The 26222-nt window shown below is 42.5% G+C and overlaps 1 protein-coding gene across 10 annotated transcripts in view; it reads left to right on the forward strand.

Moving 5' to 3' along the window:
- Positions 1–26222, forward strand: part of LOC128123103 (ATP-binding cassette sub-family A member 17-like) — an 89331-nt gene that overhangs the window by 43170 nt on the left and 19939 nt on the right. For 7 of the 10 annotated variants that reach the window (XM_052759097.1, XM_052759102.1, XM_052759101.1 and 4 more), the window contains 10 exons: positions 4903–5058; positions 5249–5459; positions 6684–6834; positions 8378–8476; positions 13482–13644; positions 16881–17187; positions 19390–19663; positions 19827–20031; positions 20852–21071; positions 23243–23401. In XM_052759097.1, coding sequence (XP_052615057.1) covers positions 4903–5058; positions 5249–5459; positions 6684–6834; positions 8378–8476; positions 13482–13644; positions 16881–17187; positions 19390–19663; positions 19827–20031; positions 20852–21071; positions 23243–23401 — 1945 coding nt within the window. Of the gene's footprint in view, positions 1–4902; positions 5059–5248; positions 5460–6683; positions 6835–8377; positions 8477–13481; positions 13645–15664; positions 15699–16880; positions 17188–19389; positions 19664–19826; positions 20032–20851; positions 21072–23242; positions 23402–26222 lie in introns of all 10 variants that reach the window. The other 3 variants (XM_052759104.1, XM_052759103.1, XM_052759105.1) reach the window with 3 other exon arrangements.

Consider the following 26222-nt stretch of genomic DNA (forward strand, 5'->3'; position numbering starts at 1 on the left):
GTCTCAGTCTCCTTTGCCCTTGAATGGGAGCCACTGTACTCAGAATCTCAGTTCTATTCCATTTTTCTGTCTGTCTGTCTGTCTTTATGCAACTACCTTACTGTGGTATCACCGTGGCTTCACAGTGAGTCTTCCAACTTGACTCTTGTCTTCAAGACTGTTTTGATTATTTTGACTTCATTGCATTTCCATATGTGTTTAGGAACATGAGTTTTATCCATTTCTATAAAAAAAATTAATATGTTAAGGGCTACCAGAAGTTTGATAGGAATTAAATTTGTACTGTTCTTGGAATAGTAATAACATCTTAACATTATTAATAATATTAAAGTTTCCACTCCTTGAATATAAAATGTTTCTATTTATTTGGTTTTCTTTTAATTTCTTTCAATAATGTTTTATAGTTTTCCATGTACAATTTTGCTTTTACATGGTTAAATTTATTTTAGTGATACTAATGTAAACAGAACGTTTTTAGGTTGTTTATTGCTAGTGTAAAAAGACACAAACTTGTGGGTGAGGGATGTAGCTCACTTGATAGAGAGCTTGCCTAGCATGCATGACACCCTGCGTTCAATCCCCAGCACCTCAGGAAATCAAGTGTGTTGGTACAAACCTGTAATCTCAGCACTCTGAGAGGTAGAGGCAGGAGGATCAGAAATGCAGGGTCATGCGTGACACAGTCTACGAAAGGTCAGCCTGAACTAATGCCTCAAAAACTAAAACATGGGCTGGGAGATAGCTCAGCTGGAAAAGTACCAATGGCACAAGCCACCCACATAAAAGCTGAGCAGTCTGTCACCCCAGGCCTGGGGTGAGGTGGGTGGGGGGTGGTTTTGTAAGTGAAATGGGATAGGTGCTCATTGGTTTGCTAATCTAGCCAAAGGGCTCTAGATTTAGTGAGGGACTGTCTCACAAGATAAGATGGAAGAACAAAGAGAAAAAGAACAAAACACAGGAAGATAAGGTAGAGGGCAATAGTGGAAGACACTGACCTCTAGCCTACATGTACACATGCACAGGTATACCTGCATGCAAACATGTACATGCACACACACTCACCTCTAGCCTGCATGCATACATGCACCTGTGTACATGCATTCATTTGCAAATATGTACATATGTTAAACACATGTGCATGTACATAGGCACAAACACACAGACACAAGCATACAGATACACAGATGGACACACAGATGGACACAGACAGACACACACACACAAAAATGGTAGAAATACAAACTTGCACAAAGCTGGCTCTTCAGACCCGACCACCTCCTTTGTGTGACCTCTAATATGACCTGAGGACCTAGTGGTAACAAAGATGCTCCTGTCACTTAGAAAGTTCCAAGATTCAGAAAGTCCTTGCCAGGAACCAGGGACAAAGGCTGTATAAATTCTTTACTATAAACAATGATTTTTTTTTTTTTTTTTAAAGTCAGGCAGTGGTGACATATGCCTTTAATCCCAGCACTCAAGAGGCAGAGGCAGGTGGAGCTCTGAGTTTGAGGCCAGCCTGGGCTACAGAGTGAGTCCCAGGACATCCAGGGATACACAGAGAAACCCTGTCTCAAAAACAAAAACAAAGCAAAACAGTGATTTTTAAAAACATAGGTTGAAAAATCCTACTTAGTCATAATGTGGGGTTTTTTTTTTTATCTTTTTTTTTTAATTTATTTTAATTTATTTTGCAATACAATTCAGTTCTACATATCGGTCACGGATTCCCTTGTTCTCCCCCCTCCCGTCCCCCTCACCTTCCCCCCAACGCCCCCCCCCCCCCATTCCCATCTCCTCCAGGGCAAAGCCTTCCCCACAGACTGAGGTCAACCTGGTAGACTCAGTCTAGGTAGGTCTAGTCCCCTCCTCCCAGGCCGAGCCAAACAATCCTGCATAGGCCCCAGGTTTCAAACAGCCAACTCATGCAATGAGCACAAGATCTGGTCCCACTGCCTGGATGCCTCCCAAACAGATCAAGCCAATCAACTGTCTCACCCATTCGGAGGGCCTGATCCAGTGTGGACCCCTCAGCCATTGGTTCATAGTTCATGTGTTTCCATTCATTTGGCTATTTGTCCCTGTGCTTTATCCAACCTTGGTCTCAACAATTCTCGCTCATATAAACCCTCCTCATTCTCGTTAATTGGACTCCCAGAGATCCACCCAGGGCCTAGTCATGGATCTCTGCATCCAGATCCCTCAGTAGTTGGATGAGGTTTCTAGCACAACAATTAGGGTGTTTGGCCATCCCATCACCAGAGTAGGTCAGTTCGGGCTGTCTCTCGACCATTGCCGGCAGTCTGTTGTGTGGGTATCTTTGTGGATTTCTGTGGGCCTCTCTAGCACTTTGCTTCTTCCTGTTCTCATGTGGTCTTCATTTACCATGGTCTCCTATTCCTTGTTCTCCCTCTCTGTTGTTGATCCAGCTGGGATCTCCCGCTCCCCCAAGCTCTCTTTCCCTCGACCCTCGCCTTTCATTACCCCCACTCATGTCCAGGCTGTTCATGTAGATCTCATTCCATTTCTCTGTCATTGGGCGATCCCTGTGTCTTTCTTGGGGTCCTGTTTTCCGGGTAGCCTCCCTGGTGATGTGAGTAGCAGACAATTCATCCTTGTTTCATGTCTAGTATCCTGCTGTGAGTGAGTACATACCATGTTTGTCTTTCTGAGTCTGGGTTACCTCACTCAGGATGATTTTTTCTAGATCCATCCATTTGTCTGCAAACCTCATGATGCCATTGTTTTTTTCTGCTGAGTAGTATTCCATTGTGTATATGTACCACATTTTGTTTATCCATTCTTCAGTTGAAGGGCATCTGGGTTGTTTCCATGTTCTGGCTATTACAAACAATGCTGATATGAACATAGCTGAACAAGTGCTCTTATGGTGTGGTTGAGCAAATTCATATGGAAAAACAAAAAACCCAGGATAGCCAAAGGAATCCTGTACAATAACACAACTTCTGGAGGCATCACGATCCCTGACTTCAAGCTCTACTATAGAGCTACAGTAATAAAAAACAGCTTGGTACTGGCATAGAAACCGACATGTGGACCAATGGAATCGAATTGAAGACCCTGACATTAATCCGCACACCTATGAACATATAATTTTTGACAAAGAAGCCAAAAGTGCACAATGGAAAAAAGAAAGCATCTTCAACAAATGGTGCTGGCAAAACTGGATATCAACATGTAGAAGGCTACAAATAGATCCATATCTATCACCGTGCACAAAACTTAAGTCCAAGTGGATCAAGGACCTCAACATAAATCCAGCTACTCTGAACCTGCTAGAAGAGAAAGTAGGAAGTAGTCTTGAACGCATTGGCATTGAAGACTACTTCCTAAATAGAACACCAGTAGCACAGACTCTGAGAGAAACAATCAATCAATGGGACCTTTTGAAACTGAGAAGCTTTTGTAGAGCAAAGGATACGGTCAACAAGGCAAAGCGACAGCCTACAGAATGGGAAAAGATCTTCACCAACCCCACATCTGACAGAGGACTGATATCCAGAATATATAAGGAACTCAAGAAATTAGACATCAAAATGCCCAACAGTCCAATTAAGAAATGGGCTATAGAACTAAACAGAGAATTCTCAACAGAGGAAACTCAAATGGCCAAAAGACATTTAAGGAATTGCTCATCATCCCTAATCATCAGGGAAATGCAAATCAAAACAACTCTGAGATACCACCTTACGCCTGTCAGAATGGCTAAGATCAAAAACACTGAAGACACCTTATGCTGGAGAGGATGTGGAGCTAGGGGAACTCTCCTCCACTGCTGGTGGGAATGCAAGCTTGTACAACCACTTTGGAAATCAATATGGCGCTTTCTTAGAAAATTGGGAATCAATCTCCCCCAAGATCCTTGAACTCAGAGATTTGTCTGCCTGTGTCTCCCAAGTGCTGGAATTAAAGGTGTGTGCCACCACCAACTGGCTCATAATGTGTCTTTTTTTTACATGCTGATGTATTTATTTTTAAGTCATTTACTGTTATAGATGGATCCGCGGGCCCAAGGCCATTACCACACAACCCAAAGTATTTCAACAAGGCAAATAGTTTTGATTCCATAGAAGGGTAGGTAGCCATATCAAATCAAGCAAGCAAACATACACAGTGGAGGTCCTCTGTCTCAGCCTGAGTGGTCAGAAGCTGGCCTCACATTCGTTTTGTTTTGTTTTGTTTTGTTTTGTTTTGTTTTGAGACAGGGTTCCTCTGTGTAGCTTTGGAGCCTTTCCTGGAACTCACTCTGTAGATCAGGCTGGCCTCAAACTCAGAGATCTGCCTGCCTCTGCATTCTGAGTGCTGGGATTAAAGGCGTGCGCCACCACCGCCCACCTGGCCTCACATTCTTATATAGTTGGCTAATTAAAAAAGACACCACTGATAATCAAGTGCAGGATATGTTTTTGATCCTAGAAAAGTATTGATTGGCTGGGCATAGTGGCACATGCCTTTGCTCTCATCACTGGAGAGACAGAGGCAAGCAGAGCCTTGTGAGTTTGAGGCCAGCCTGGTGTACATAGTGAGTTCCTGGCCACCAGAGCTACATCGTGAGACCCTGTCTGAAAATAGGTATGGGGGGGGGGTGTTGATTCTTTGGAGAAATTTTTGCCAGATGGTTATCTTTGTAGATTTCTTTAAATATGGGATTTCCTTTGTCTCATTCAACCCTTTGATAGAAAAGAGTGCATTTCATTTACATTTCCCACATTTATTTATTCACTTACATAGTTCAAATTGTCCTTTGTCCCTTTCCCTGAAAATAATGTTTCTTACATATTTTTCTTGTCCGTATGTTATGTGTATCCAAGCAAAATGTTGACTAGACCTCTCGGCTCCCGTCAGTATCACTCGCTCTATATCCTCTCATTTCCTGCCTTTCAGTTGAAAGGCCTGTCTCGCCAGAACTGTCATGAAGAAATAGAAGAGATGCTTCCCCTCCTCGGTCTGAAGGACAAGTGGAACTCGCGGTGCAAGTTCCTGAGTTGGGGGATGAAGCGCAAGCTCTCACTTGGCATCGCCCTCATAGCTGGTTCTAAGGTATAGGGCAGGGGCCTGGCTTTGTGATGCAGCCAAGTCAGGCTCCCTACAAGGACAAACCCAGGGTGGTGAGGACATCTCGTCAACCCCCCAGCTGCAGCTGCAGCTGCACAGGGTCCCACAGCATGGCCAGCCTGGGCCTGGGATGTGGTTCTGTCAGGGTTGAAAGGCTTCACCCCTGCCCTTCCAGGTACTGATTCTGGACGAGCCTACCTCGGGCATGGACTCCACCTCCAGGAGGGCCATCTGGGACATTCTTCAGCAGCAGAAGAGTGACCGCATGATCCTACTGACCACCCATTTCATGGATGAAGCTGACCTGCTGGGGGACCGCGTGGCCATCATGGCCAAGGGGGAGCTACAGTGTTGTGGGTCGCCACCATTCCTCAAGCAAAAATATGGTGAGTAGTGGGCAGCGGGAGTCCAATTCAGCATCTGTCCTGTGACAGGTCAGTGCCACTCTCCACTGCCCTTGTGAAGGGCCCTGACCCTGGCTAGGCACAGTCTTCCCTAGACTTCCTATCTGTTGGTCCAGTGGAAGATCTTGTGAGAATGAGGAAGAAATGAAGTAAAAGCATCTTTGAGACTTAGAATCAGAAGACCCATGTTTATATTTCAGTTTGTCAATTTATTGCCTCTTCATCCAGGCACCAGGTTAGTTTATCCTTTCTTAGAATTTTTTTTTAAGATTTATTTATTTATTATGTATACAGCACGTATGACTGCAGGCCAGAAGAGGGCACCAGATCTCATTACAGATGGTTGTGAGCCACCATGTGGTTGCTGGGAATTGAACTCAGGACCTCTGGAAGAGCAGTCAGTGCTCTTAACCTTTAAGCCATCTCTCCAGCCTGTATTTTTTATTCTAATCTATAAAAGAGAGACAAACAAAGCCAAAGGCTCTCTGGTCCCTATTTCTCTCACAGCCCGTGTCTGACCCATCTGCAAATGTTGTTGGTCTTAATTTCAAAATATATATAGCAGCTGGGTGGTGGTGGCACACACCTTTAATCCAGCACTCAGGAGGCAGAGGCAGGCGGATCTCTGTGAGTTCGAGGCCAGCCTGGTCTAAAGAGTGAGTTCCAGGACAGTCAGGGCTGTTAAACAGAGAAGCCCTGTCTCAAAAAGAAACCAAAACAAAACAAATAAAACAAAACCAAAAAAATATATTAAGTTCTATCCATTTCTCTCAAATTTCTGGCCACGTTCTAGCATTCTGGTCTGGGTCACCATCTCCTCCTACTTGGATTATTACAGATGCCTCCTAGCCTATCTCTCTGTCTCTAATCTTATATCTTCTCACTCTGTTGTCAACCCAGTTGTCCAAGTGAGTACCTGATAATGCACAGCATTCTTATGTTCAGAATTCTACCCTTACCGTGTCCTTTATCACTGCATAGCACTTAGATTTGCCACCGTTCCATCTCCTGAAATAGAAGAAAAGACTCTAGAAAAGCATTGCAGAGCTTCTGAAGCCAGGTCATTGTGATTTAAACTGACCTCGTAAGATTTCCTTCTCTTTGCCCTAAATGTGTTCATTCTGAGATACAGGAAACTAAATATGGCCCAAGAAGAATAGTATAAAGAATAAGATGATTTCAATAGTCTTTTACATGGTATTTCAGGTGCAGGATATTATATGACTTTAATAAAAACACCTCTCTGTGATACAACGAAGCTTTCTAGTGTGATTTATTATCACATACCAGATGTAATCTTGGAGTCCAACATTGGAGAAGAAGTGATATTCATACTTCCTAAGGAGACCATGCCCAGGTATGGACCAAGATGCTAACACAGTCCACCATGGCCACAAAAATCCACATCCTTCACACATGCCCACATGCAAAATATAGTGTCTCCTGTTGCAGGATCAGCATAGGATTCAGGCTCCCATTATCTGAATTATGTCTATCATGGAACTTGGGTTCATCGGCTATGGTTCTTCTTGAAGACTTGTGAAATAGAGAGAGAGGTTATCTGATCCACATACACCCAATGAGCTGAGCATATAATGGCGATCATAGAGACATCATTCAAAAACAAATATAAAGGCAAATAGCACATATTAGACTTCAGCAATTCTAAATTCTGAGTGGACATGTGTCTCAAATTTCTGCTTTTTCTGAAACAGGGAATGCATATTGATGGTTCTGCTCCATAACAGGAGTTTTAATCAGCCATTGACTTCATCCACTGGCTGGTCACTCTATCTTTTGAATAATTATTTCTTCCTAAAAACTGGCTGATCCAGATGAATAGCTAGCTTCATCTGCCTGATCTTTGACTATAGAAGAGTGTCTAAGCTGGTATAATATAAGTACTTTGTAGGTGTCTTCTGTGTCAACTTATGAAACACACCTTTTTTAGACTAAAGCCACACTCAGTCTTCAAAACATGCCGTGCCATGTCACACTTATTCACAAATATGGTCTTTTCTGTCACTACAACTGAAATGTTGCCAAACCTTCTGCCACTAAATAACAACCTCCTCCCTGTTCTTCCAGTCTCGTCTGGACTTCTCTTGAAGCCCCTCTTGCCTTCACCTTACTGTCTTGTCCCAAAAACATGATGCATGTTCTAGAATCCAGAGGGTTTTACAGAGTTATAGTGCTTATGTTTCAAATTCTGAATCAGTTGTGTATTATTGAATAACAATGTAACTCAAACATTTCTGGCTTAAAGTGGCAACTATTTTAGTGTTTTTGTGTCCCCCCCCCCAGTACTGGAGAGTCAGTCCAGGGCCTTGCACATAAAAGGCAGGGTCTATAACTTTTGCCTACACCCCTGCCCCAGAAGTTCCTATCTGTTAGATGCCCTGAGCTGGAGAGTTTTTATGCTCCACATTAATTTTTTCTGGGCCTAGAATAATCTGGAATATCCAGGGTGGCTCCTTCTCACAATCTGGGAAAACGGTGCTGACTAACAACAGGGCGCTTACTGGAGCCGCTAAGTGTAGCTTCCAGTGCTCCTCAGTGACTCTCAAATGACCTGGGCTTCTCATCGCCTGGCAGGTAGAATCCAAGAAAAGGCATCCCAAGAGGGACTGAAAAGGAGGGGGGCAGTCACTCCTCTTTAGGCCTAGGCTCGGAAATACCAAAACCTCACTTTTGTACTAGATATATTTTAGATTTAGCCCCATAGGAACCTTCCAAAGCAAATACAAGTTTACAATCTATAGTTATAAAACTAGTGATAAAGCTGAGATCTGAACAGATGTCTTGACAGCAAACCCCATGTCTTCTCTGCTATAGAGAGCTCAGGGTGGTAAATGATTTGCCTTCCGTCTTTCAGAAATAAAACTTTTTTCCCCTGCTAGATTTGAAGCTTTATTTACTGACTTGGAACAGAAACAGACAGAGCTGGGAATCTCCGCTTTGGGAGTCTCTGTCACCACTATGGAGGAAGTGTTCATACGGTAAGCAAAAATAGAATAACTGGAAGGCTGGGGGGGGGGTGGCTCAAGTGGGTAAGGGCACTTGCTGTGCAGGCAAGAAGATGGGCTTGCTGGCTGACCAGCCTCGCAAAGAAACAGTAATCATCAGGCTCAGTGAGAGACCCTGTCTCAAGGGGCAAGATAGGAAGCAATAGAGGAAGACACCAGACATCTTAGGCTTGGAAGGGATCTTAAGCATCATCCATCTAAACATTACCCAATGCTTGACTCTTTTTCCTAATTGTCTTGCTGAATGGCCATCTAGCCTCTGAATAGTACTTTTGATCTAATAGGAAATTAGATAATAAGAGATTGTGCTAAATGTATTATCATTCAACAAACAAATTTTGGGGGGTCTCTGTGTATGACTGTCCTAGACCTCACTATTTAAACCAGACTGGCCTCGAGCTTACAAAGAGCTACCTGCCTCTGCCTCCTGAGTGCTGGGATTAAAGTTGTGTGCCACCCGCCTGGCCTAACAAATCTTTTCTTTTTTTTTTTTTTACTTTTTTGAGACAGGGTCTCACTATATAGTTTTAACTAGGTCTGAAACTCCCTATATGTATCAAGGTGGCCTCAAACTTGGGGTGGTCCTCCTGCCTCTGCTTCTTGAGCACTGGGATTGTAAGTGTATGTTACCAACCTGGCAACAATCATTTTATCAATTGAGATGCTTTTGCCTACAAGTGACATAATCTTGACTTAGCTGTTTTTAACAATGTGGAGAACTTATTACTTCCTTTACAAAGAATCCCCACGATTGAGCAGTTGTTGGGCTAACTGGTTTATCTACCAACCAATTTGTACACCCTGAGTCGGGAATGCAGGCTCAGTTTTAGGAAGACCTTGGTGGAATGCTGCTATCTACGGAGCTATACAGGGCCAGAGCTTGGCAAGGAGTCCAGGGGTGATTTTATTCAGTCTGGCAATGTTGGTCTTTTGATTCAAATGTGTAACTTACTTTACTTGATGTGCTTTACTATGGTTGTATATGATTTTTCTTTCCCATTTTTTGTTTCTTCCTTACTCTGTTTTCAACCACCCATACACACTTGTTGGAAATTAGATACCACACTTGTGTTATTTTAATAGATCAGCCTAGATGTTGAGATACAATATCTTTGTCAAAGGCTCAAAGAAATTGGAGTCTTTAGCCTGCTCTTGGAAAATACCAGGACCTTTAATTCACATGTTCCACCACTGTCAACTTATATATTATTATGCATTTAAATTCCGTATCTTTTTAGCCTGAGATACAAAATGATCTCGATTCTTACACACTTATCAGTGTCGTTCCTCTGCCTTATGTGCAGCACCACTGACCTGCATGCCTGCATGCTATAGTCCTGTAGCAGTTTTATTCTGGTGCCAAGCACTAGGTGTTTTGTTCTTGTTTTTCAAGATAGGAAACTTTTTTTTTGAGACAGGGGCTCACTATGCTGCCCTGGCTGGCCTGGAATTCGTGTATGCAGACCAGAATGGCCTTACATTCACAGAGATCACTTGCCTCTACTACTGGAGTGCTGGAATGAAAGGCATGTGCTACCATGCACAGCAGAAAAATATTTTTTTTTTAAAGATTTATTTATTTATTATGTATACAGCATGTATGACTGCAGGCCAGAAGAGGGCGCCAGATCTCTCATTGTAGATGGTTGTGAGCCACCATGTGGTTGCTGGGAATTGAACTCAGGACCTCTGGAAGAGCAGTCAGTGCTCTTAACCTCTGAGCCATCTCTCCAGCCCCAGAAAAATATTTTTGAAATAAGTAGTTTTATCTCTTTCCCCTTTTTGTGGTACTAGGTAGGGACTGCCTAGGATCTCTCCTACGTTAAGTGAGTGCAAATCACTGAGCCACATCTCTAGCTGTTTCTTCATATTTTTATGACCAGGGGTGTGTGTGTGTGTGTGTGTGTGTGTGTGTGTGTGTGTTCGTGTGTTCACTGGGAACTGAACTTAGGGTGTCATGAATATTAGGCAAGCATTATACCACTATATATTCTCAGTCCTCTCTCTATTTTAGTTTGAGGTAGAGTTTCACTAAGTTGAGTGGGCTGGCCTTGGAATAAATTTGAATGTATGATACCCTTCTCAAGATCCCCAAGCAGCAGGGATTACACCCATGCCTGCCTCACTAGCAGTTTTTTTGTTTGATTTTGGTTTTTGGTTTTTAGAGACAGGGTTTCTCTGTATAGCCCTGGCTGTCCTGGAACTCACTCTGTAGCCCAGGCTGCCCTCGAACTCTCAGAGATCCTCCTGCCTCTGCCTCCCGAGTGCTGGGATTAATGAATTGCACCACCACCACCCAGCTTTACTAGCAGTTTTTAATGAAAACGTTTTCATTTTTATGAAAGTTAATTTATACATTTCTGTCTTTCATAGACTTTTAAAATCTATCCTATTTTAAAAAATACTTGCCTTAGGGGATCACAAATATTTCCCCTATCTTTTCTTCCATGAACTTTATTATTTTAGTTTTAAATTAAGTATATATTCAACTAGTGATTATTTTGGGGTGTGACTTGATATAAAGTTGTCCATGTTCGTTTTCTTCTACATGGCTATCTAGTTGGGATACAAATATTTGTTGAAAAGATTTTTCTTTCCACATTGAATTATTTGGATTTCATCACCAAAAGTCAATTGACTTTAATTTTTCTACATTCCCAGTTCTGCTTCAAGGATCTGTTCTGTCCTAGATGCCAGTACCACATTGTTGGGATTGCTGTAGCTTTGCAGTGTGTTTTAGAGGCAGGTAGTCTGTAGTTTCTCCAGCCTTGTTCTAATTTTTAAGATTATTTTAGTTGCTATAGGTACTTTAATATAAACTTGCCAATTTCTGTGTTTTTAATTAATTATTTCTTTATTTAGTGTTTTGCCTCCATGTATGTCTGTGTAAAGGTGTCAGATCTTGGAGTTACAGGCAGTTGTGAGCTGCCATGGGGGTGCTGGGAATTGAACCTGGGTCCTCTGGAAGAGCAGTCAGTGCTCTTAACCACTGAGTCATCTCCCCAGCACCCCCCCCCCAATTTCTGTTTTTTAAAGAACCTGTTGGAATACTAGTCCATAATTTTTAACAGTGTACTACACTAATATAAGATGTTAATCATAGGGGAAGAGGAGGTACATGAAAAGCTCTCTGTACCTCCTGCTTTTAGACGGACCCAACAGCCTTGCTCTCACCTCCAGGTTCCTGCAACCCTTGCTAATAGCTAGAGAACATGCAGCCTCATGAAGCGCTTAAGGCAAAAACAAAACAATTAATTCACTCTCCATTTCTTCACCCACAGAAACTGTGAGATAATAAGTGTTTACAGTTGTTTTAAGCTGCCCAACTTTGATGATAATCTGTGTTGCAGTAATAAATAACAAATGTAGCACCTTTTATAAAACTGCTGAAGGAAAAATTAGCCACAACTAATTATGTCTTTTGTTAGGACAAATTCCCCAACAATAGAAAAATGACTCAAGGGTTATGAACAGAAATACATTACCTGGCAATGAACACTTTACTCTGTGAATAGGCTCATCTTTTTGCTTAGAGCAGGGGTCATCAGCAAACTATTCTTAAAAAGCTGCACTTGGGAGGCAGAGGCAGAGGATCTCTGTGAGTTCGAGGCCAGCCTGGTCTACAGAGTAAGTTCCAGTTCCAGGGCTACTCAGAGAAACCCTGTCTCAAGAAACCAAAAAAAAAACCCAAAAAAAAACAGAGCCAGATAGCATTTTATATATGTAAGCTTAAACAATCAGGATAGCGTGTGCATCCTTATGTAACTACCCAACATGTAACCACTTCAAAATGCAAAACCATTCTAAGTTCAGGATCACGAAAAAAGTAGGCTGCTCTGAACCACTAACCGGAGCTTGTTAAGCTCCTGATCTGTGATTTTTTTTTTGTATCTGGCTTTTGGTTTTTGGAAACAGAGGGTTTCTCTGTGTAGCCCTAGCTGTCCTGGAACGACTCACTTTGTAGACCAGGCTGGCCTTGAGCTCACAGAGATCCACCTGCCTCTGCCTCCCAAGTGCTGTGATTAAAGGCGTGTATAACATGAATCTTAAAAGATCTTATTAATAAAAAACAAAAAACAAAACAAAAAACCAGCAGCCAGATATTGGGGCGAAAGCTGAAAGATCAGAGGAACAGAACAAGCCACAGCCAACCTCACCTCGACAACTCCTCAGCTGATCCTGTTTCCTCAGACTTAAAGCCTCTGAGTCCTCACCCAAATGGATCTAAGCTTTACCCACTAGCTTACCTCTACAAAATCCTCAGTCTAAAGAGCGTGAGTTCCTGTTTCCTCATACCTTATATACCTTTTTCTGCCCCACATCTTACTTCTTGGGATTAAAGGTGTGTGCTTCCCAAACAAAGGCTGAGATCTCAAGTGTTGGGATTCAAGGTGTGTGCCACTACACCTGGCTCTGTTCCCAGTGTGGCCTTGAACTCACAGCGATCCAGACAGATCTCTGCCTCATGAGTGATAGGATAAAGGGTGTGTGCCACCACTGTCTGGCCTCTATGTCTAATCTAGTGACTGGCTCTGTCCTCTGATCCCCGGATAAGTATACAATATATTGGGATGCACACTATATCAGGCATGTGCCACCACTGCCTGGCCCATGGTCTGTAATCTTAATGGTGAAATGTTTTTAAATTTTAAATTTTGATTATAAGATTAACTAATATATTATTTTGTTTTAATTTTCATATAGTACTTTTCAAAACAAAGCAACAAAAATCTAATCATGATAGTGTTGCTTGAGATCTTTGGAAAAGACATTGGTGAGCTAACGCAGTGCTCAGTGCTTATAGAGGACCATGCTACCCGTTACACAACTTAGACATAGCTCCTTTCTTCATCGTTTTTCTTGTTCCAGCTCACCGTTTTTTCTAAATATTATATGAATTTCATTGCTTAAACACAAACAAAATGAAATGTATTGTGATTTTGAGACTGTATTTGCTTATGTTTTTGCTTTGGTTTAGAGTTTGTAAGTTGGCTGATTCTAGCACAAATATCTTAACCGAGAAGCGACCCTCTATTCAGCCTCATCCCCGAGTTCACAGAGTTCCTGTTGACAGAATTAAATATCTTCACTCAAGGATCTTTTCAATGCAGACTGGCCTGCCAATCAAACTAAATACTGGAGTAAGCAGTATATTGTGGTGGTATTTTACTTGTACTGAAATGTGATTTTAATTGTATGTTAATAAATAAAGTTGTCTGGGGGTCAGAGCTATTAGAGCCACATGCAAAAAAAATGTGGTTGAATTGATGGAATCATGCTATCATTCAAGAGCTGGGTTTAGTCTGGGTGTGGTAGTACATGCCTTTGATCCCAGCACTCAGGAGACAAAGGCAGACAGATCGCTGTGAGTTTGAGGCTAGCCTGGTCTACATAGTGAGTTTCAGGATAGCCAGGGCTATGTAGAGAGACCCTGTCTCAAAAAATAAAAATAATAAAAGAGCTGGGTTTAGTAACACATGCCTATAATCCCAGTGCTTGAGAGGCTGAAGCAGGAAGATTATGAGTTCCTGGCCAGCCTAGGCTACCTGTAGAGATCCTGTGTCAATAAAATAAGGTAAAGAATGGGTCCATGAGGCTTCAGCAGTGTCACACAGCCTGCTCTACTTCAAAGACAGAAATGTCTTAGGGTTACTGTTGCTGTGATGAAACACCATGACCAAGGCAGCTTATAAAAGAAAGCATTTAACTCACAGGAGATCTTCCCTTTCCCGGATGGAGACAGAAGAGGAGGGGATTGGAGCGGGGAGGGGGGAGTGGAACTGGGAGGGGAGAATTGGGGAGAGGCTGTAGCTGGGATGTAAAATACATAGATGAATAAGAAAAAAGAAAGCGGGCTGGAGAGATGGCTCAGAGGTTAAGAGCACTGACTGCTCTTCCAGAGGTCCTGAGTTCAATTCCCAGCAACCACATGGTGGCTCACAACCATCTGTAATGAGATCTGGTGCCCTCTTCTGGCATGCAGTCATACATGCTGTATACATAATAAATAAATAAATCTTTAAAAAAAAAGAAAGAAAAAAGAAAGCATTTAATTAGGGGCTTGCATACAGTTTCAGAGGATTAGTTCATTTCCATCATGGCAGAGAACATGGCAGCAAGCAGGCAGGCATGGCCCTGGAGTAGTAGCAGAGAGCTTACATCACGATCTGTAGGCAGGAGGCAGAGACAGACAGACAGACAGACAGACTAGGCCTGGTATAGGCTTTTGAAACCTCAAAGCCCACCCTCATTGACACACCCCCTCTGACAAGGCCACACCTCCTAGTCCTTCCTAAACAGTCCACCAACTGGGAACCAAACATTCAAATATATGGAGCCTATGGAGGCCATTCTCATTCAAACCACCACAAGTGATAATTAACCCAATAGAAGAATAGTATCCAAAAACATCCTAGCAGGGGTCTGGCCATTCTTCATCAGGTAAGATATTGAAAGAACTACTTGTACAGGCCAGAATCCATAATCTTTGCACTGTGCAGTAAGTCATGTGTTGTACCACATAGAATTCAGAGTTTAGAAAGTGTATTTATAATCCCAACTTGTGTGAGGATGACAGAAAAATATTCTAAGGTTGAAACTAGCCTGGGCTTTCTAGAGAGACTTTTGTAAAAAATATTACATGTATATGTACACATACCCTTATGAAATACATGAGAAATCTATGTATTTTCTTTTTTTTTTTTTTTTTTTTTTTTGGTTTTTCGAGACAGGGTTTCTCTGTGTAGCTTTGCGCCTTTCCTGGAACTCACTTGGTAGCCCAGGCTGGCCTCGAACTCACAGAGATCCGCCTGGCTCTGCCTCCCAAGTGCTGGGATTAAAGGCGTGCGCCACCACTGCCCGGCTGTATTTTCTTAATATTGGAAAATAATATTAATATACATTTTATAAAGTAGTTTTCATTTAGCTGTCAACAGTATTAGTATAAAACAAAATTATGGGTTAGAGATAACCTAGTTTCACAGTCATGACCACATGGTAATGGGGAAGTTATCATCCATAAAGCCAGTGTCTGGGGTTGGGGTCAACCATCTGCCTCTTAAAATCCTTAGCAAGGTGTCATCTGGTGCCATGTGGCCATGGTGTGTCTTTGAAGGTACCTCCCCTGACCTTCTTATAAAGTACTTCTATGTCTGTCCTCAGATCAGTTTTAACAGACCTTTGGAGAATGTTGAAGGTAAGTGTCCATCACATCAAGGGTAGAAAACTCAGATAATGTTTGGTTGAGACCTCTAGTGACTTGTTGATATTTTAGGCCAGGAATTTGGAATGCCTGATTTAAACTTGAGGCCTCTTTTCACAGGGGCTCCTAGGCAGAGGGCTGTGTGTATAAGCACTGGAACCTGGTTTTGAAGGCCCTTTCATGCATCCTCAGCCATGCTGCCCCCCAGAGAAGCCAAGTGAGCACATGGAGCGCTAACCCAGGAGGCTTCCCACTCCAGGCTCGGTGTCCTCTCCTTGGACCTCGGGGCATATAGCTATATATTTTGATTTTGACTATCATTGCCACCAGGACATGTTTATGGGTCCTTCCTATTTATACAAATTATCTGACTAGAAATAGAACATGTAAGTTAAAGATTACTTCAAAATTAAGTTCATCTTGAGATTTTTTTTTTTTTTTGAGATAAGGTTCCACTATGTAGCCCTGGCTGGCCTGGAATTCACTATGCAGACCAGGATGGCCTTGAACTCATAGAGATATTCCTGCCTTTGCCTCCTAAATGCTGGAATTAAAAGTGTGTGTCACCCTGCAAGAATTTTTTAAAGAGTTATTTATTTTTATGTGTATGATGCTTTGCCTGCATGTATGTCTGTACACCACATGTGTGCCTGGTGTTCATGGAGGTCAGAAGAAGGTATCAGATTTCCTGGAACTGGAGTTACAGATGGTTGTGAGTCACCATGTGGGTACTGGGAAGTGAACCTGGATCCTCTGGAAGAGCAGCCAATGCTCTTAACTAATGAGCCATCTCTCCAGCACCCCACCACCACCACCAAATTTTTTTAAGTTGTAACAAATGAAACATCCACCAATGAAATATAGCAAATGAAAATCCACCAATCCACCATATTTTCATTAAATTTAAATTTTTACAAGTTAGGAAAAAATGCTATCGTTTATATATGGTATCTGAAGTACCGTAAGTTCTACCTCCAGAAGTGTTCCAATTGGTACTTCCTCTTGCTGCTAGTTAGCAGGATGGAATATAAAGCATCTTAATCTGAAGCACATCTGAACACAACTGGAAAGTGGGATGTAAAGTAAAGGGCTGTAAGGTGGGAGCAGAAGGCTCCTCGGTGCTTCCAGCTTCTGCCACTCTGCTGATGCAGCATCTACCTTCTCTTTTAACTGTAGCTCTGTCTTCTCTGCCAACAATTCTATGCCATGCTCCTGAAAAAGGTCACATATTCTCAACGCAACTGGAGGTTGATGCTGTTTGTGCAGATTCTGCTGCCTCTGCTGATCATTGCGTTAAGCCTCACTTTTTTTGACTTCAAATTAAAGAAAATGGAAAACGTACCCTTGGAGCTGACTTTAAAAACATATGGTCAGACAATTGTTCCATTTTTTGTTTCTGACAATTCCCTCTTGGGTCCTCAACTTTCGGATAAATTTATAAAGATGCTTGTGGCTGCAGGACAGATTCCTTTGTATATTCAAGGTAAGCATCAGGACGAGGGAGCTGCACAGGAAGTAGGCCTGTTTTTCTTTTCAGGGAAGCTGCATCTTTCTGGACCACATAGTGCTCTTGGAAGTCAGACTGAAATTCCAGAAAGTCAGGGAAACATCATTTAGACTCTGGATAACAAGAAGTGAAGGACTTCTAGAGACGAGACCATTGTGTCTGCAGAGCTTATGGAGTCTTTTCTGTTTGTTTGTTTGTTTGTTTTGTTCAGGACAGGGTTTCTGTGTTTATCACTGGCTGTCCTGGAACTCACTCTGTAGACCAGGCTGGACTCGAACTCAGAGATCCTCCTGCTTCTGCCTCCTGAGGGCTGGGATTAAAGGTGTGTGCTGCCACTGCCTGGCCAAGGTTGTAGAGTCTTAAGAAATTGTTCATAGTGGAAGATCTTCAGGTCATTGATAGCACATTCCTGAAGGGGATGGAGCTATCCCAGACCCTTCCTCATCCTTCTCCACTTTCCACCCATGAGGAGACAAGTTTGCACTTCCACACACTCCTTTCATGATATTTCACCACAGGCCTCAATGCAACAGGGCCGACTAACCATGAATTGAACCATTAACCCAAACAAACCTTTCTCTTAGGTATTTGTTATGGTGACAGAAAGCTGGCTTAACACACTATGCTTCTCAAAGCTTCAGTTTCTTCATACATGAACTTGGGAGAACCCTTTTGTGCAGGTTCGCTGGGGAGGTTTTTTTTTTTTTTTTTTTTTTTTTGGTTTTTCGAGACAGGGTTTCTTTGTGTAGCTTTGTGAGCTGGGGAGGTTTTATAATGAACATTTTGTATAGTTGGTGTCCAATGTAATAATGTCATTTTTTTAAAGATCACTAAAGGTCTTTTTCAGCTTTAAAAGTATAGGTAGGTTGTATGTGAGATGTGGCACTATGAATTGAGAATATAATCATAAACAGAATTAGTGCCAGCCCTCAAGGAACTTCTAAGCAAGAGGCCTAGTTCTGATATGTAGTTCCAGAACTAGTAGCAATGATTACAATCTCAGCTCGGGAGGATCCAAGGAAACCCCACAGTCAGAGCCTGCCAACTGATTGGCTTGGCTAGTGGGAAGGGCAGATAACCAAAGACATTCCAAACAGCATGAACCTGCATGCTTAAGGGACTCATTGGTGTTGAGAGAATCTAAAGACACGAGGCCAAGAGTCTGGATAGTGATTAGATAGTTTTATCTTATTCTGTCAGAATGCAACAGGAAAGAAAATAGAGGTTTATTCTGGCACATGGTGCCAAAAGTTAAGAAGTTCAAGAGTGAGGTATCATCTGTCGGCTTCTGAGGAGAGCTTCACATTGTGTGTTGGAACATGGTGGACAGGAGGAAGGAATTTCATGGTAGGAAGGAGAAGCTGAATCCACTGACATAATAGCACACTCTTGCCATAACCAACCACCTCCAGAGAAGTAACCCACTCCTGCTAGAGCAGGAATAACCCCGAAGGGTGAAGCATCCAACCACACAGTCATCCACGTCAGAGTGCTCATCACCTTCCTGTTCATTACACCAAGACTGACTTTCTATGTAACTCATAGGGAACAAACTCCATCCAAAACCTAACATAGAAAATGGGTTCTAAGCCAGGCATGGTAGCACATGCTTTTAGTCTCAGCACTCAGGAGGCAGAGGCAGGCCAATCTCTGTGAATTTCAGGCCAGCCTGGGCTACATAGTGAGAACTTGTCTCAAAAACAAACAACAACAAAAACAAAACAGAAAGTGCACTTTATAGTATGTGGATGTGTGGCTTTGCCTAGAGGTCAGAGTCACTGCAAGCTGGTAGGTCTGAGTATACTATTATTAGGTGTGTCCTTTTGCACCAGGTACAGAGATATTATATAGATGGTGAAGAGTTTTGTTTGGGACCACATGGTCCAGGAAGACATTATGGGGCTAGACGTATTGAGATGGTAGTAAGGAAAAAAGTAGTTGGAATTCAAAAGGACTTAAAAGATGGAAATTTGGAGATCATCTGGAATTCAATATGGAGCAGGGCAGGAGAAGGCCAGCCTTTGGATGTATGTGAGGTTGGTGGTGGGGAACCCAGAAGGAACAGAAGATTGGGAGTGTCGGGGGGGGGGGGGCGGCTCATGACGGATGCACTGTATGCCTGGTGTGATATTTTCTCAGCAATTCTTACTGCCCAATGTACCTTTGGCTCCCTTCTAGGTCCTGTAGAGGACTTCCTACTGAAAAAGGCAAAAGAGAGCCCTGAGGACTTTGATAAGCTCTATGTGGTGGCAGCTTCTTTTGAAGACGTGAATAACCGCACCATAGTGAAGGCACTGTTCAACAACCAGGCATACCATTCCCCTGGCCTGGCTCTGACTCTGGTGGACAATTTTCTCTTCAAGTTGCTTTCTGGTGCCAATGCTTCCATTACCACAACCAACTACCCTCAACCTCTGACGGCCGAAGAGCTCTCAGAGAGTGTCTTGTACCAGTACGTGCGACTTCCCCCAGCCTCAAGCCTACACATCTGTAGGGACTCTCGCTTTCCCGCTATTTCTTTCTTTGTCTCATTTTAATTCCAAATGATTGTTTTGGAAGAAGGCTGCGATTCACAGTTTTACTTAAACTTCTGTCTCACGTTCTGTCTTTTACAGGGGCCCTAAAGGACATTACCTTGTTGTCAACTTTCTTTTTGGAATAGCTTTCCTGTCAAGCTCTTTCTCCATCTTGACAGTCACAGAGAAGAACATCAAGTCTAAGCACATCCAGTTTGTAAGCGGCGTCAGTGCGGTTGCGTTCTGGCTCTCCGCTCTGCTGTGGGATCTCATTTCTTTCCTTGTCCCCACTCTCCTGCTAGTGGTGAGTACTGGGTGGCACTGGGGTCATTCCCTGGTACGGTCATTCCCTGGACCAGGGACTCCCCTTAAAGCCCCATATGCAGAACCAGCTGGGAAGTTCAAGTGGGAGCCAGCCCTGACTAGACAGGTGGATACGAAAGCTCTTTCATCACCATCCCTGGTACGAGTTCATTTAGCTTTGATGTCTTCAGGAATGGGGTACCTTGCTCTGTGGTGTTTATGTGGCACCCACAGAGCTGCTGCCTCCAGTCAAGGAGAAACAATGTTTTGGAGATATGTATGTATTATTCAGAAGTAGATAGTCAGAGAACAGGCGTTGACGTATTTGGTTGTGATGGAATCAAGTAGTCCGAGGGCGCCCTGAGTATTTTGTGCAGAGTGGGTCATCCCCTGCTTTGTTCTCTGTGTTTCATAAGCACCTCTTCATCCTACTTCACTGCGTCACTGACACTCCGGGCAGTCCCTGAGAGCCGATCTCAGAGTCTGCGCTTTAGTTCATGAGTGAATGCTTGTGAAGTATTGTTAACGGCTTGCTTTAAAACCTGAGATTATGAGCCTGGGAGATGGCTCGGGGAGTAAATGTATTTGCTCACAGGCCTTATGACCTGAGTTTAATCTCTAGATCATGCAAGATGGCAGGAAGAACCAACTCTAGAGAGTTGTCCTCTGTCCTCCACACACACATCCCTGGCGCACAAGCAGTAACTCCACCCCATCCCCACAGATACATGAATTAAGTAAAGCTGAAATGACTGTATTACTAGCACTTAGAATGAACACTCACTGATGTTTCCCAAATTTTCCCTCTCTCCTTTCTTCAGTTGGTGTTTTTCTGGTATAAGGAAGAAGCTTTTGCCCATCCTGAGAGCACCCCAGCAGTGGTCTTGATAATGATGCTCTACGGCTGGGCTGTCATCCCTTTCATCTACACAGTCAGCTTCTCTTTTAAAACTCCTGGGAATGCATGTGCTAAGCTTGTGGTAATGCTCACCTTCTTGAGCATCGGTCCCCTTGTGCTTGTCACGGTCACAAGTGATAAAGGTGAGATCACATCTATGTTTCTCGTAAACCTCTCCTCTAACAGCCCCAGTGGTTACACCCTCAAAAATGTGTGTCTACCAAAGACCCGTGAGAAAATGTTCACAGCTGCCGTGGGCTGAAGATTCCCAGCTGGAGTGTGCCAAACACATCTCCACAGTGGACGGACAAACAGTTCAATCAAATTCACTCAGTAGATTATTGCTCAGCTTTAAAAAGGAACCACATGGAGCTAAAGAGTCTGCTATGTGTTGTGTGAAGTCCATGAACAGACAAAGTTAATCTTGGAAACAGAATCAGAAAAGGGGCTGCTTTTGGGTTGTGGGGAAAGGGCTGACTAAAGGAACCACACACTAGGGGACCGTGGGAATGAAGAGGTCTTCTTGATCAGGAACTGGGCACTACTTTACATGGCTGTACACACTTACTAATCATTGTTCACCTGGGATCCATGCACTTCACTAAAATGTAGTGTTCTTTACTTCTAATTGAAGGTAATGAGTCAATTAATAAGTCAACATTGGAGGAAGGCTTCCTGGTAAGCAAAAGAAACTAAGATTGAGTCATTATTTACAACTACACCTGAAACTGGCATCTTCACGTTTGTGCTACCATCTCTGCATCAGGGTTGGACAAAAATGACTTGATATGTTACCTTCTACAATGCTCTTTTTATTAAGATTTATTTTATTATCATGTGTATGTGTCCGTGTTTTTCTGTGTGAATGTGCACAAAATTGGGGGGTTCACATGGAGGTCAGAAGAGGGACCCAGATCCTCTGGAACTATGGTGACAAGTGATTGTCAGCTGTCTGACATAGTTGCTGAGACCCAAACTCCAGTCGTCTGTAAGAGTGGAAAGTTCTTAACTGCTGACCCTCTCTCCAGCCCCTGCGATGCTCCTGTTCACTTGCATTTATGCCTCACAACTTCAGGTTGACTTTTCTTCCCTTCCTCTTTTTTCTTTTTTCTTTTCTTTTGTTTGTTTTGTTTTCAAAGCAAGGTTTCTCTGTGTAACAGCCCTGGCTGTCCTGGAACTTGCTTTATAGACCAGGCTGGCCTCAAACTCACAGAGATCCGCCTGCCTCTGCCTCCCAAGTGCTGGGATTAAAGGCATGCACCACCACAGCCCGGCCCTTTACTTTATTTTTAAAAGTAATTTTTATTTGGGGGTTTGGTGAGATGGATCAGCAGTTAACAACATTGGCTGCTCTTCTAGAGAACCCAGGTTTTGTTTCCAGCACCTACATGGTGGTTCACAAATGTCTGTAACTCCAGTCCCAGGAGGTCAAGGGTACTGAAAATATGCACAGGCAAAACACTCATACACATAAAAATTAAGAAGAATTATTTTATGTGCATAAATGTTTTCCTGAATGTCTGTATGTACATCACTTGCTTGACTGGTACCCACAGAGGCCATCAAGGAGTGTCAGATTCCTTGAAACTGGAGTTAGAGTGCTGTGAGCTGCCATGTGGGTGCTGGGAACCAAATCCAGATCCCCTGTAAGAGCAGCGAGTGCCCTAACCACTGAGCTATCTCTCCAGCCCTGATCCTTATTTTTTACTTAAAATTTGGTTTACAATTCCCCTTTTATTTGGGGAGTTTTCCTCTTTCCTAAGGGACACTTCATGGCAATTTAGTCTCCATAAACTATGGAGGAAGGGATCATATACCCCTTCTGACTGCAAGATGACACTCCAGAGCTGGGAACATGGTAGAGTACTTGCTGGACATGTATGAGGCCCTAGCTTCCATCCTCAGTACTGGGGGAAATAAGACACTAGAACAGCTCCAGACTGGCTCCTATGCCCTGCTCCATCTGTCTCAGCTCACCTCCAACCCGTACCCTCTGCCTTTCCTCCTCTGTTCACCCAGCCCTCCTGTAGCCATGCCCCCTCAGATTTTCTCAGACAACGTGCTCTTCAGGTTCGCCTACCAGAACAAGGATGTGGAAATAAAGAGACAAAGTGAAGGAACTAAGCAAAGAAAAGTTCTGGTGGCCTAGAGGCTGAATGACTAGAGGGAGAGTCAACACCAGGAGTCAGGGAAAACAGGTTTCTGGTGGAGACCTGAGAGTATGATGGTCTGGACTAAAGTGAGTGAGGAGGGATGGTGAAGTGGGCACTTTGACTCATGCAAGTGAAATCCATACTTTCTGTTCTCTTTGCAGACCTTGGCTATGCAGAACTCTCAGACTCCTTGGATTATATTTTCCTAATATTTCCTGGACATTGCCTGGGAATGGCTTTTTCCAACTTGTACTATAACTTTGAACTAAAAAAGCTTTGCAATGCTAAGAACTTGAGTGACATTGACTGCAATGATGTTTGTAAGTATTATAAATGAAATTTGCTGGTAACAGTTTTATTTATTTTTATTTCATGTGCATAGGTGTTTTGCTTGCAAATCTGTCTGTATAAGGGTATGGGATGCCCTGGAACTGGAGCTACAGACAGTTGTGAACTGTCATGTGGGTGCTAGGAATTGAACCCAAGTCCTCTGGAAGAGCTGCCAGTGCTCTTAACCACTGAGCCATCTTTCCAGCCTCTATGCTGATAACATTTTTATACTGATATTATTTATATGATATGATTTTTTGTTGTTTTTTTGAGACAGGGTTTCTCTGTGTAGCCCTGGCTGTCCTGGAACTCACTCTGTAGACTAGGTTGGCCTCAAACTCACAGAGATCCACCTGTCTCTGCCTCCTGAGGGCTGGGATTAAAGGTGTGCGCAACCACTACCCAAATGATTTGTCTTTTTTGAGACAAAGTCTCTCTATGTATCCCTGACTGTCCGGGAACTCACTATTTAGACCAGGCTAGCCTTGAACTTGCAAAGATTTGCCTAATTACAGGCATGTACCACCCCACCAAGCTATAATTCATTGTAACATTCATCTTTTATATGAAATGACATAGTATTTGCATATAAGGTATGCATATCTGAACACACCCACCTCCTCCGTGTGTGTGTGTGTGTGTGTGTGTGTGTGTGTGTGTGTGTGTGTGTGTTGCTCAGAATCTAACACAGAGCCTTGTGCGTACCAGGCAAGTGTTCTGCCACTGAACTATATTCAAGTCTGCTCTCACATACTTTAAATTATCTTTAAATTTCTTAAAACTGTTAATATAGTGTAAATGCTATGTAAATAGTAGTTACTCTATATTTAAGAATAACGACAAGGAAAAAAACTATAGATATTTAGTACAGATACAGCTTTTATTTTCGAAAAGTTTTGATACCCCCAATTTCTCATTGGTTGAACCCATGGATACAAAACCTAGGAATACAGAGAGATAACTGTACTTTGCCATTTTGTATAGGACTCAAGAATGTGTAGATTTTTGTGTGGATATGAACCACTGCCATGCTAAGGGAAGACAATAACCTACAGGTATACCAAAAGGAGACTAGTTAACAAATTGTGGTACACCTAGACAAAAGAAAATGATATAAGTATCAAAAGTGATTTTTTCTGTGTATTCTGTTTTTTCTTTTTCTTTTTTCTTCTTCTCTCTCTCTCTCTCTTTTTTTTTTGTTTTTGTTTTGTTTTTCAAACAGAGACAGGGTTTCTCTGTGTATTTTTAATGCCTGTCCTGAATCTCACTCTGTAGACCAGGCTAGCCTCAAACTCACAGAGATCCACCTGGCTCTGCCTCCTGAGTGCTGGGATTAAAGGTGTGAGCCATCACCTTTAATTTATCTGTATATTCTTATGTATGTGGTCAATGTCCATTATATATTAAGTGAAGTAAGTACATTGGAAAAGAAAATGCATAGTATTATTCCATTTTTATTTTAGAAGATAATATCTGGGCCAGTGAGATGGCTCAGTGCTTGCTGCCAAGTCTGATGACCTAAGTTTGACCCCTGGGACTCCCCTGGTAGAAGGAGAGGATGGACTCCCACAAGCTGTCTAACCTCCAAACTTGCTGTAGCATATGTGCCCCCTGCCCTATGCATACACACATGTGCACACAAATAAGTAAATAAACGTAATTTTACAAATTAAGGGCTAGAGAAATGGCTCAGCTGTTAAGAGCACTCACTGCTCTTCCAGAAGCTCTGAGTTCAATTCCTAGCACCCTCATAGTGACTAATAACTATTTGTAATTCCAACTCTAGGGAATGTTTTCTTTGGGTCTCTGTGACCCCAGGCACGCACATGATGATATACAGACACACATGCAGGCAAAACACCTATACACATAAAATAATAAAATAATTTTAATAAGATAGTATCTACAGGTTGAAGCTTAGTAGTAATTTGACTAATATGCTATAATGCCCTGGGTTGGAGCATCAATACTGAACAATAAATATAAATAATTATGCATGAAACTATGCAATTATTACAATGTTTAAGGAAATGAAAAGTATTTTCATTGCTTACTTCATTCTTTTTTATTTTTCCCCAATGAGCATATATTTATTGTATAATTTTAAAATACATATATTTACAAAAATTTAAGGCAGATCAGATAAAAAAGAGAATAGAGCCCTTCAGAGCTGGTTTTGTTTGGTTTGGTTTTGCAGTGCTAGATGAAACCCCTAGGGTGTCCTGCATGCTAAGCAAGTACTTTTCCACTGAGCTAACCCCCAACTCTCCTCCTGAGATCTTTCTATTGAGTGGTCAGTTCACTTGCAGGGGTTGAAAGAGCAATCAAACATATAAGTATTTTGTGTTTTAGATAAATGTCATATAAACAAGGAAAAGTCTCTTATTACTAATTTTTTGCCTCAAATATGATAAGCATGCTTTACCGCTGAGGGACTTTTTCAAATCCTTTTATTTCTTTTTTTAATGCTTGTTTTATTTATTTGATTTTTAAATTTTATTTTATGTGCATTGGTGTTTTAACTCCATGTATGTCTGTGTGAGGGTGTCAGACCTCCTGGAACTGGAGAGGAGACAGTTGTGAACTTCCGTGTGGGTGCTGGGAATTGAACTTAGATCCTCTGGAAGAGAAGCCAGGACTTTTAACTGCTGAGCCATCTCTCCAGCCTACTTTTATTTCTTTTTTTTTTTTTTTTTTTTTTTGGTTTTTCGAGACAGGGTTTCTCTGTGTAGCTTTGCGCCTTTCCTGGAACTCACTTGGTAGTCCAGGCTGGCCTCGAACTCACAGAGATCTGCCTGGCTCTGCCTCCCG

This window comes from Peromyscus californicus, unplaced genomic scaffold (genome assembly GCF_007827085.1).
Source record: "Peromyscus californicus insignis strain IS unplaced genomic scaffold, ASM782708v3 Scaffold_3__1_contigs__length_106647218, whole genome shotgun sequence".
Taxonomy (NCBI): Eukaryota; Metazoa; Chordata; class Mammalia; order Rodentia; family Cricetidae; genus Peromyscus; species Peromyscus californicus.